General features: G+C 41.6%; 1 protein-coding gene across 1 annotated transcript in view; it reads right to left on the reverse strand.

Annotated features, from left to right (window-relative positions):
- CFAP65 (cilia and flagella associated protein 65) overlaps positions 1-11,746 on the reverse strand; it is a 45,306-nt gene extending 33,560 nt beyond the window's left edge. Inside the window, exons 1-7 of the mRNA XM_081327321.1 lie at positions 11,568-11,746; positions 9,350-9,452; positions 6,877-7,043; positions 5,226-5,422; positions 3,735-3,880; positions 2,233-2,455; positions 6-271 (exon numbers count right to left, since the gene is read on the reverse strand). Coding sequence (XP_081183447.1) covers positions 6-271; positions 2,233-2,455; positions 3,735-3,880; positions 5,226-5,422; positions 6,877-7,043; positions 9,350-9,452; positions 11,568-11,743 — 1,278 coding nt within the window. The 5' untranslated portion in view covers positions 11,744-11,746. The remainder of the gene's footprint in view (positions 1-5; positions 272-2,232; positions 2,456-3,734; positions 3,881-5,225; positions 5,423-6,876; positions 7,044-9,349; positions 9,453-11,567) is intronic.
- Positions 11,747-12,166: the final 420 nt, after the last annotated feature.

Below are 12,166 nucleotides of genomic sequence, written 5' to 3' on the forward strand. Positions count from 1 at the left end.
CTTACCTGATGATGCACAAGGCAAACCACACGCCGGTAGCATATAATTGGGTGGGTAGGCTGGAAAGTCACCTTCAGTGTGATGGTTGACATTCCATTCAAGACTCCAAAAGGGTGGTCAATGGAAAACACACTCTGTGTACAATCAAGGTCAAATTGATAGTAAGCTGGAACATCAGAGTTGTTAATGATGTCCAATGGCTGGTTTAAGTATTCACCAAGTTTAATGTAACTGAAGTAAACAAAAGGATGTTTAACAGTTACCGCAGGGCCTAGAATGACAAACAAATCCAATTTTCATTCTGCTATGGCCATTGTCACCAAGGAAGGGGCTTTTTGTATAGTAAAATACTCCCAATAATATGTTTTACTTTGAAGTATGGATGTCATGCGTGTTTTCAATAAAACAATTACTCTGGTCACCTATTTCTCAAGGCTTTCAAACATACACAGTTCCATTCTCATGCATACGTGAAACAGAAATGCACAGGATCAGCTTCTTCATCTTTGGTGAGCAGTTCTCTTTTCCATAGAAAAGGGTCATTTCAAATATTTCTAACAAATAAGGAATGTAGTTCTACTGAGATAACAGAAGATAGTAGGAGAGCAATTCGGAAACAAACCTCAGTTGGACTATCAATGACACTCGCAGATACAGAACTTTCATTATGCACATTAGAAAACTACGACATTACATTACTTTTCAACATAATTGCCATTCAAATTGAGGCACTTGTCATAACGTCTTAAAAGGTTTGAAATTCCTTAGTAGTAGTCACCTGGCGCCAAATCTGGACTATGGGGGGGGCGATCAAAAACATCCCAACAGAACTGCTTTAAAGGTTCTTGGGTGTGTCTAGTGGTGTGCAGGCGAGCATTACCACAAGCCAACACCACACTGCCAAGTGGTTCCATAGAAAATCCCGCCAAATCTGAAGATGCCAAAGGAGTACTGCTAGTGAAGTTCATGGAGCGTGGTTTGACCATCAATTCAGAAGTCTACCGTGAAACGTTACGAAAACTCAGATGAGCCATCCATAACAAGCATTGGGGCATGCTGACTTCCGGTGTGGTGCTGGTTCACGATAATGCTCGCCTGCACACTGCTAGACCGCACCCAAGAATTTCTGAAGCAGTTCCGTTGGGATGTTATTGATCACCCCCCCTATAGGGCAGATTTGGCACCAAGCGACTACTACTTAGGAATTTCAAACCTTGTAAGATGTTATGATAAGTGCCTCAATTTGAATGGTGATTATGTTGAAAAGTAATGTAAAGTTGTAGTTTTCTAATGTGTATAATAAAAGTTCTGTATCTGCAAGTGTCTGTCATTGATAACAAAATGGAGGTTTATTTCCGAATTGCCCTCGTAGGTAGGGCAGCAAATTTTCAGGCTTGAAAATAACATAGGAATTGAAACAAATCAGTTTCCGTTGGCTACAAATATATTTCCAATCAATTTTAGAAAATGTACATAATATGATTAGAATCCAATATCAGGCAAGTTTCTGTATCTGTATTTACTAAAATTAAGACTGAGACATAGGGGTAGGTGAAATTCATTTTTGCTCAGTTTCTCCTTTTTAAAAAATATTATTAAGGGCATTTAATTGCATTTCTGTGCCTGCCTGTATTTTTTGCATATTTCCTAATACACATAGCATTAGGCAGTGCTTCCCACACCTAGGTGAATTACCCAAAATTGGATAAAAGTACTTTTTCTTTGGGTAATGACACATGGACTCATAACCCAATACCACAGGGAATTTAAATTGACATAAAAAATGTCATATGCATGAAAATACATTCCAAAATTTCCCAAAGAATTTCTATTAAGACAAAAATCAGTGAAATTACCAATGTAATTTGGCACAAAATCATTCAGAGATATTGTTTTTATAATACAAGTATCCCTCAAGTTATGACAGTAATGAAGGAAGGGATTTACAACTGGTCCTTAATGTTCGATAAGACTTTCTGATAAGTGGTTTTGGGTAATGAAACCACACAAATTTTCCACAATATGTGCCTTGTTTGAGGTTTTTTTTGATGAAAGAACTGCTTTGCAAAATCTGGAAAAATAGTATTCTGAAATATACTGTGGTTTGCATATTGGTCCGAGAAGTGCACATTTGTTAAATTTGCACTTAAATGTGAACTAAATTTCTCTCCAGTCCCTACTGACGTGCTTCACTACAGCATAAAGAAGCAAATAGGATCCCACTGCACATACCTTTGCATGATCCTGTCACCTTCAGCACAGAATGTGTGCTACTTCCCAGAGGCACAATGGTGAAGTAATCCACACTTTTCACACCCACAGTGTGCGGGTTAAACCTAACAGGGATAACTGATGCGCCACCAGTTTTAACAATGGCTTGAGTAATGTCGCAGGAAAAGACACGATCACGAAGCATCGGCTCCTTCGTTCTGTCAATCCTGAATGGAGCATCGACCTGTCAGGAGACAGACAGTTAGCAATCCTTCGCTGAGCAAAGAGGTTTGGTTTTACCTTTGGCTGAATCTGCCAAAAAGCCTGAAACAGATTTTTCTCACAATCTTGTCTCTTGTAACTTGAAAGAGTAGTTTTTCTACCCAAACACCTAGCTGGAAAAGTGAACGAAAGAAGCACCATCGTTGGCAGCTGATGTGGTTAGACATTAAGAACCACTGAGATGCTGCTTCTTTTCCATGTTGTTTTTATTATTTCCTCCGTAAGGCTCGAGATGCTTAACAGGCCAAGCCAGTCTTTCAAGTCTATTAACGCATTCTTACAATCAAGGATCACTGAGCTGAAAAGGAATTAGAGAGGTCCTTTAGCTCAAATGCAGGCCTACAAGTGAAACAAAGCTGCATTCTGAAATTTGGCCAAACACGCCATTGCCCTCTTCCTATCACATTTCGGAGCAGATCACGTAACTAGAGCAATGCCTGGCCAGTTTCTTACACCCAAGAAAATTGTAAAAAGGGTCCATCACGTGAATTGTCTGCCTAGCAACAGAGATGACCCTAAAAAATTGATAGTCGGAGAAAGTCTTTCATCCAGACTTCTCCCTTTACAACAAAGATGGATGACTTCCAGCCCATTTTCTGAAGCACCCGGAAGCCCTCCCAGATTTCATTGCCAACACTCAGCACTATATTTGGGTTTTTCTCTCCTAAAGTTGCAAGTAGATGGATCTGTTAAACGTCCACTTACTTTACCAATTTTATTTTATTTTTTTTTCAAAAACCTGATCCTACAAAAACTCCCAAAGAAGTCAAATATGTTATCCTGTTCCTCACTAATGTTACTACAAATGAGGCATGCCTCATTTGGTGCTTGAAGACGTCCTCTGCCGCCCCCCCCCACCTCAAAAAAAATGGTGTGGCCTGTACGGATAAAATCATCTGCTTCAAAAGTCGAAAGAAAGGCAACATGTCTATGTGAGAAGAACAAGCCGCAATGGATAAAGTAACACCAGCTGCCTGCAATTAGTGCAGGTTCGAGTCCCACCAGGCTCAGGGTTGACTCAGCCTTCCATCCTTCCGAGGTAGGTAAAATGAGGACCCAGATTGTTGGGGGGCAATTAAGCTGACTTTGTAATAATGCCGCTTGGGAGGGGTGTGAAAGCCCTAATAAGCAGGCATATACATAGAATGAAGGCTACTGCTAAGCTTGTAAGCCGCCCTGAGTCTTCGGAGAAGGGCGGGATATAAATGGAATTAAAATAAATAAAATAAATAAATAAATACCACAGACACATTCCGTATCTCCATTTGTTTCTCCACAGTGCTGTCAACGGCAACTGAGCCAAAGGAAAGCACATCCCGGAACTTTATAAGGTTGGTATCTTCATTGGCGTCTTCTGGCACGTTGACCAGCAGGTGGGGATATTTACCTAGGGAAAAAAATATTGGATTTAGTGATGGAGATGGCTGCGTTCTGGATTTATGTCAGTTTTGACATTTGTATCACCGTACCAATGGTGTGCAGCTATTCATGCTCTGTCCTGAAACGTGTTTGTAAGAAAAAAATATATTCTGGGAACAATAATTTCCCTCCTAAACTCTCCCAATATGGGTTTTTCAGAAGCCTTCTAAACGATGGGCAATTGACTACAAAACATGGACATGAGAGACATCAAATTTCCTATTAAAAGAAAATGAAAAAAATAATAAGAGAGCTGTCGGGGTTTTTTTTGCAAGAAAGTAACTAGGCATGGGAAAGACCTGTCCATTTCATGATATTGTTTTTAGCTATAATAATTGTACATGATGATTAGGAAAATAACACATTTCTTAACAACTTGGATGTATCCTGAATAAAAGTTCAGAGGCAATACAATGATTAATAGCTATCATTAGTTACTTTGCAAGGGAAACAAGAATTGAATGAATTACAAAAACCAAGCTGAAATTAGGTTTTTTAAAAAAATACCTGCAAAATATCTTCCCAAGCTCATGATATTTTTAACATTGCAGATAAATGGGCAACCACCCATTATACATGTAACCCCTAATGCATTGTTTGTCCTTAGTACAATAGGTGAAGATGCAACAGGACATATACATATACATATACATATACATATACATATACATATACATATACATATACATATACATATACATATACATATACATATACATATACATATACATATACATATACATATATACATACACTAGACGCATATAGATTTAGAATGGAAGATATAATTTCATTCTTCCCCCTTACAGTGATATAGGGAGAAATTGCTATCTACCAAAGGAACAATTTTGACAGGAAATGAGGTGGGGATGATGGACAAACTAAGCTACTGTATTTTTCCATATATAAGGCGCTATTTTTTCCTGCAAACACCCTCTTCAAAAATCAGGTGTCTCTTAATACACAGAAAAATGATGACAACCGCCACAGCCCTGGGCATGCCTGTGTGCGTTGCCATGCCGCCTGGTGCAGGTGTGAAGCCCCTGTGGGCTTGCCACTGATGGGAGGGGGGAGGGGGCAAGATCTTCGGCCGGCTGAACTTCCGGATTTGCCGGCTCAGCTGATTGGCGCGGAGTGTGTCTTATACAAGGGTGTGTCTTATAGACAGAAAAATACAGTATTCGGTATATTTAGCTCAAGGTTAGTTTCTGACTCAGATGTCAGAAAGATGAGTGGAGCTCCCACCAGGAGGCTGAAAGTTTGCTGAAGATACATATCAAACTTTGTGTTTGATAGAGTGTAAATGTTCTTACCAACAGCTTTCAGTTTAAGAGTCTTCTGCTCCTGATTGTCTCCAAAGGTGCATGTTGCTAAAACCTCATATACTAAAGCCATCTCAGGTTGAAAAGTCACCTTCATTGTGCATTCTTCACCAGGATCCAACATGCCACGAGAAGGAATAAAAAAAAAAGGTTCGGGCACCTCCCAGCTAAAGCATGTCAGTAGATCCCTACAAAAAACAGTCCATAAACCAAGGGTTCTTTGTCAAAACTAAACAGTGTTTCTCAAAATATGGTATTATGCACATATGTATTTATTTTACAATAGCTGCACGCCACCTACTTTGCAAGATTCTGGACAGTTCACAGTAGTAAAATCTCATTAAAGAGGTCCCGTTAAATACAATTAGGTATATATTATTACTTAACTAATAATCAAACTATAAACACCAACAGCTGTCTAGTTGTCAGCATTTCTATCAGCCCATCCTCCAAAACCCTAAGAAAAGAGAATGATCTTCAGGGAAAGAAGAAAGGAGCCATTCTAAATTCAGGAAGAGGATTCATAGGGTCAGAGCACCTGTGGAGAAACCCTGGTCCCATGTTGAAATTTGGGGAGAGGGAACAACCTCTTCTATTCCCTCATCTAGGTCGTTTATGAAGATCTTGAAGAGTTCTGGGCCTAAGACAGAACCTCGTGGTTCCCCACTACTTACTTCCCTCCATGTAGACCTAGTACCATTAAGGACTTCTCATTGAGTACGGTTTGTCAGCCAGTTACAAATCCGTCTGATGGTGGTGCTATCTATCCCACTTTTTTCTAGCTTTTCAAGAAGTAGGTTGTGGTCTACTTTGTCGAATGCGTTGCTGAAATCTAAGTATACTATGTCCATAGCATTTTGCTGGTCTACTAATTTAATCACTTGGTCAAAGAAAGAAATAAGATTAGTTTGGCATGATCTCTTTTAAGAAACCCATGCTGGCTTCTAGTTATAACTTTGTTTCTAAATGTTTGCAGATCTGTTTTTTTGATTATCTTTTCCAGTATCTTTCCAGGTATTGATGTGAGGCTGACCAATCTGTAGTTTCCTGGATCTGGGTTCCCCCCCCCTTTTTTTGAAGATGGGAACCACATCAGCTCTTTTCCAATTCTCTGGTAGTTCCCCAGTGCTCCAGGATTTTTTAAAGATATGGTACAGTGGTTCTGAGATGACATCTGCCGGCTCCTTCAGAACTCTGGGATGTCATCCATCAGGTCCCAGTGATTTATGTTCTAGACAAAAATAAACTGGGCTGATACAGAATTCTGTGGGTACAGGCTAGATTGCTTGTTGAGAAAGAATCTTATCAATTTTCCTACCAGTAAAAGATAGCCATTTCATAATCCAACGACAACTCTATCTATGACATGCTCTCAAAACTCTGAACATGTCTCCCACCTTTATAAGTCTGGGAACTGAAGTATTATGGATTTCATATAGTCAAGTAAAGAGGTTTAATTTGCCTATTGGTTCTTATTCCTCACAGGTCATGTGAGAATTTTACTCCAAAACATCTGAAGGGTACCATGCTGGGGAAGGTCATCTTACACTATCTAGAGCAGAAATAGCATTTCTGTATCTCAAAAGATTTGGTGGCAACCCAAAAGTAAGCAACTTTGAAGGGTATAACCAACGGCACCTACCCATTATTGTACAAAGCAAAGGAGGATTCCACAAAATGATAGACAGCACAGGCAGGAAGCTGGATGGTGGGTGGGAAAAGCAGTTCAAGGCGTGGTAGCTTAGCTAGCAGTGCAACAGAAAATTCTCCTTCTGGCTTTTCAAAGAGGATGCTGTCTTCATATTCTCTCTGAATAAGAAGAAAAGAAGATAACCAGTTCAAATATGTGTCCCATTTCAAACGTAGTTAGGATGGACATCTCCTTGTTATGCGTAACTGACCAGTGGACAGACAGATGAACGTAGCTAAGGCATGGCTATGTAAATTATTTTTCAAGGTTTTTTTTATATAAGATTTGAAATGCTTACATAACAATGTTGCTGTGTAGAAATATTAAAACTAAAAGCATGATGAAACATAAAATGAACCAAACTAACAAATAAGAAGCAGATTCAATCTTAACATACCTTTCATTTAAATACCTCTTTCAACTATTAGCCCAAAATGAGAAGAGAGCACTTTGGACTTCCTATGGAATCGATATGACAAGATAGCAATATCTTTAATACTCTTTACTTCTATCTATGAACAAACAAACCAGCTGTTTGTGCAAAACCAAAATGAGGTTTTGTTTCTTTTTGGCTTAGTATAATGTGTAAATTGAATTAGCCAGAGCTTCCTTTAGAGCAGACATGTCAAACACAAGGCCTGGGGGCCGGATGCGGCCTGCAAAGTGGTTTCATGTGGCCCGCGAAGCCATCCTGGAAACAGTGAGGGAACGGCCCCCACTGCCTTGGCCCTGGCCCAGGCTGGCTGAGAGCCAATGTACAATTTCGTGGTGGCCATCTATGCTGAAACGCATTCAGTCTTAGCTCCACAAGGCCATCTGGAAACAGCGAAGGATGAGCCCCTGCTGCATCGGCCCCACCCCCTGTGCACGCGCTGGGGAGATATCATCCTTTGTGAGGAATGAAGAAATGCACCATCGCCTGGAAGTGGCCAGCACATGACCTTGCCTACTTTGGGCAGTGGCTAGGTAGCATTACGCTTCTCTTCAGTTTCATGCCACCCAGCTCAGCCTCTTGGCATTGTGAGGAGAACGTCCCACTGCCTGCCAAAACCGGGCAGGCTGGGGGCTGGGCAGCATTGCGCAGGTAACATCGACTCTCATGCTGCTCATGGCATCCCCTCCCCCAGAACCCACGAAGCCGGATAGGTGAAGTAGCCGAGGGCCATGTGCTGGCCACTTCCAGGCAATGGTGCATTTCTTCATTCCTCACGAAGGGTGACACTTCCCCAGCTGTGTTTCTTGCCTGTTTTTCTCCCTCCCTCATCTCAAATATTTTCCCACCACTCAAAGGAAGGAAGGAAGGAAGGAAGGAAGGAAGGAAGGAAGGAAGGAAGGAAGGAAGGAAGGAAGGAAGGAAGAGAGGGAGGGAGGGAGGGAAGGAAGGAAGGAAGGAAGGAAGGAAGGAAGGAAGGAAGGAAGGAAGGAAGGAAGGAAGGAAGGAAGCAAGTTCTGAGGGAAGGAAGCTAGTTCTGAGGGAAGTCCTTCCCTGCTGCCCTTTCACCATCCCCTTGCCCCCTCCTCCTGGCCTATCCTGGGGGGTCTCCCATCCTATTGCTAAGGAAGCTTTGGATACAAAGCCAGGTCTCCTCACATGGAGAGGGAGTGGGCCTCCCTCTTGACTTTGCCCTCGTACCCATCATGAGCAACCTGGCTAAGGAGAGCAAGCACAGCAGCAGCAGCCTTAAGGAGGAGGTAAGTGCAGCTGGGCGCCACCTTGGGGAAGTGGGGCTGGGCTTAGTGCCGTGGGTGCTTGAGGGCTGGGCTGGGCATTTGACCTCTGTGCTACCGTCCAGCCCCTCCCCCCCTCCCACATGGCCTGAAAGGAACAGTAAAGCTCCTCCAGTGGACCATGCCTTGGCACTTGCCCCGGTCCCATCTCCTTCTGCCAGAGACCCTCAGATCTGTCCTACTCCTGCCCAGGCCCCCATAGGCAGCCTTGACACGAACGATGTAGACCTGGCCATGGCCACCCAGTAGGCCACACACACTCCAGCCACGCCCACCCAGTAGGTTGCACCCACCCTGGCCACACCACCCGCCCCCCATCTCCGAGGGCAATGCTAATGCGGCCCTCAATGAAATTGCGTTTGACCCCCCTGCTTTAGAGCAGTAAACTCCAGAACAAAAATATATTTTTCAATGGTTTTTTTTCTGTAGTTCTGGCTCAGTTTAGTATGGCAACAAAGGCGCGAGATTTGACTTTGATTTCATGGCTTATTCGTGGTCTGCTTTTTTATTTGTTTTGATGCAGGCATTACTGTGTAGCACTGTATTAATAAGCACTGTATTATTCCAATCCTGATGCAGACTATTTATTTCAGTGCCCCAAATCTCTTTGTCTGCCACGTTGGGGAAAGAGATAAGAGGAATTGCTGCTGTTATTTTAAATAGTTATGACTCTGAAATAAGCATAAGCGTGACTTACCTTTTCCAAAGGGCGGAAAATAATTGGCAAAGTTAAGGACATTCCAGGAGTCAGAATAATTGGCTGTGGGAAAATGGTGATGAAGAAACGTGTAGTGGGAGGTCTGGAACAAAAGGAGCACAAAAAGCATAAATGAAGTGATGCTGAAGAAATTCTGTGTAAAAATATCCAATAAATAACATTATATGGAGCATACAAAAGCAAGCACACAACATTTTAAGAAATTGAACTATTTCAATGTCAGAGACAGAAAGATAACAATAGTATTTCCAAATCTGTTATAATGGAAAGTATAGTTGACACTGGGCTGAAAAGCATAGAAATACAGTCAAAAGATAGTAGCAAAAAACAAACAAAAAAACAAAGAAAGAGCTATTCTTCACGGCAGCTTTAAGCTGTGAGTGTCCTGTCCTGGGCCCAACTGGAAATGAAACCAGCTTAAGAATTCCATCTTGGATTTTATTTTTATTTTTATTTTAATTCCATTTATATCCCGGCCTTCTCCGAAGACTCAGGGCGGCTTACAAGCTTAGCAGTAGCCTTCATTCTATGTATATGCCTGCTTATTAGGGCTTATTACAAAGTCAGCTTAATTGCCCCCAACAATCTGGGTCCTCATTTTACCTACCTCGGAAGGATGGAAGGCTGAGTCAACCTTGAGCCTGGTGGGATGCGAACCTGCACTGATTGCAGGCAGCTGGTGTTACTTAAGGAGGCGTTAGCCCACTGCTCCACCAAGGCTCAATCTGATCCTCCAATATAGCAATGATGCTGTCCATGTGTTCCAGACAACGGTGTGTCTTCACTGGTGGGTTGCCCTGTCTATACACCCTTTCCACTAGGACTAGGAAAGCTAATGCTAACTGCTTTCCTCTGCATGGGTAGGTTTGGAGAATATGTGTTTTCCCATTACTGGCCTCATAGCCCCATTAGCTTTGAACCACTCTCCTGCCCTGTCAGCAATTTAACCCAGAGGCTCTTCTGCATGGATGCTTTAAGTTGCTTATCTCTTGGGCAGAAACCGGCTAGAAATGAAGCTGGCTTAAGGAACTGCTGTCCTCCTTCAGCTTTGACAATAATGCCAACAAGGTTTTTTTGCCTGATGGCAAGCATCACAGCCACTAATTCCATGCATGTACATCACATTTTATGAAACCCCCCCCCCTTTCATTGATTCCTCCTCATACTTAACATTTTTTTTCCAGCATGTCTGCCAGTGATTCATGAAGGTGGAATGCCAGTTTTACCTTCTTCCTGTCACTTGAGCTAGAAGAGGAATTTGTCAGAACTTTTGTCCATTTCACTCTTGTCAGAACTCTTGTCAATTTCGTCATTCAACTGGTGAACTTGTTAAGAAAAAAAAAGTCAAGTATTCCATCATTGTACCATGAAAGCCATGGAGGACAATGACCAGAGGGGAAGGGTTGTCACCATCACTGTACAAGCTGCCAATTGGACTGGAGGCAATGTTCTACATTGAAATGAAGCACAATAGGCAGACCACATAGCCCTACTTGCAGAAAATGCTATTTTTGATACGGAGAAAAAAAAACATGGGCAAAGGTTGCTGTGGCAGTAGGCTGGGTTAAGTTAAGTGTGAGATCATGAACTCCTGTCCTCAAGAATCAGTAAATGGACTATCCTCATGCTATATGCAAGGCAGGCAGATAAGCCCCAACTTACCCAGGTTTGTTTTAGAAGGGATAAGATAATAATTCTAGACTTCTAGACTTAATACTTAGGAAAAATCCTATTGATATCTCAAGGAATTACTTCCAAGGAATTCTACATAAGATCAGGCTGGGACAAGAGTTAAACAATAAGATCTGAACTAAGCAATATGACAAATTATCTGGATTTACACATTGGGCTATCATACCCATTGTTTAATCCTGATTGGTTGAATAATCAGCAGTTGCCTGGATATATGCCTTGTATAAAACCAGAGAATATAGTCTATAAACCAAAACGTCTGTAAAGGAAGCAAAGCCAAAACCAAGCAAGTCATAATGTGGCTTTGCACAAAACAGAAAGTTAGGTTTATGACATTTAAAAAAGCTGCTGAGTTTCAAGAGATGAATATCCAATTTCAAGAGTGTTTCCCTAAATGTAACTTGGGTTAAGTGAGGAGTAGCCAAACGAATACAAATAGTAAAAAGTAGAAAAAGCTACAGAATAGCAAATGAAAGCTCCTTTTACCATTGCATGGTCTACAAACCTGAATTTCAGCTTCTGGGGTTTCAGACATACATTTCTTAATATTAGGTGTTTAGTGAATTCCCTTCCTAGGGACCATCCTTGCCAGTTGAGACTCTCAGCTACTTCAATACCCCAGAAAATATTCTTCTTTGGTTTTTTCACAGAGGAATCTATAGACGTCTGGGAAACCCCCATCAGTTTCTGAAGAAGTGGAAAAACCAAGTTATGGCTTAGTTTATTATCTCATCTGAAGGCTGTTAACCATTTTTATTCAACCAATTAACCCAAGGAACTATACCCTCCCCTTAGTGTTTCCCAGCAGCTAACCTGGAATAGTTTAGAGTCCAGTGATGGTGAACCTTTTAGAGACTGAGTGCCCAAACTGCAATCCAAAACCCACTTATGTATTATCGGGTGCCGGGTGGGCGTGGCCCATTGGGTGGGTGTGGCTGCAGTGGTAAAGGCAGACTGGGTGGGACTAAAAGGTTCAATCAATCAATTCCAATTTTGCAAAATATTTTTTTCTCCCATGAGAAGTTGAAATTGATTGATTCATTGATTGAACCTTTCTTTTTTTGCACATGGTGGTGGAGGCCTAAAGCAAAAAGGTTTTATAAA

This window comes from Vipera berus, assembly GCF_964194415.1.
Source record: "Vipera berus genome assembly, chromosome: 1".
Taxonomy (NCBI): domain Eukaryota; kingdom Metazoa; phylum Chordata; class Lepidosauria; order Squamata; family Viperidae; genus Vipera; species Vipera berus.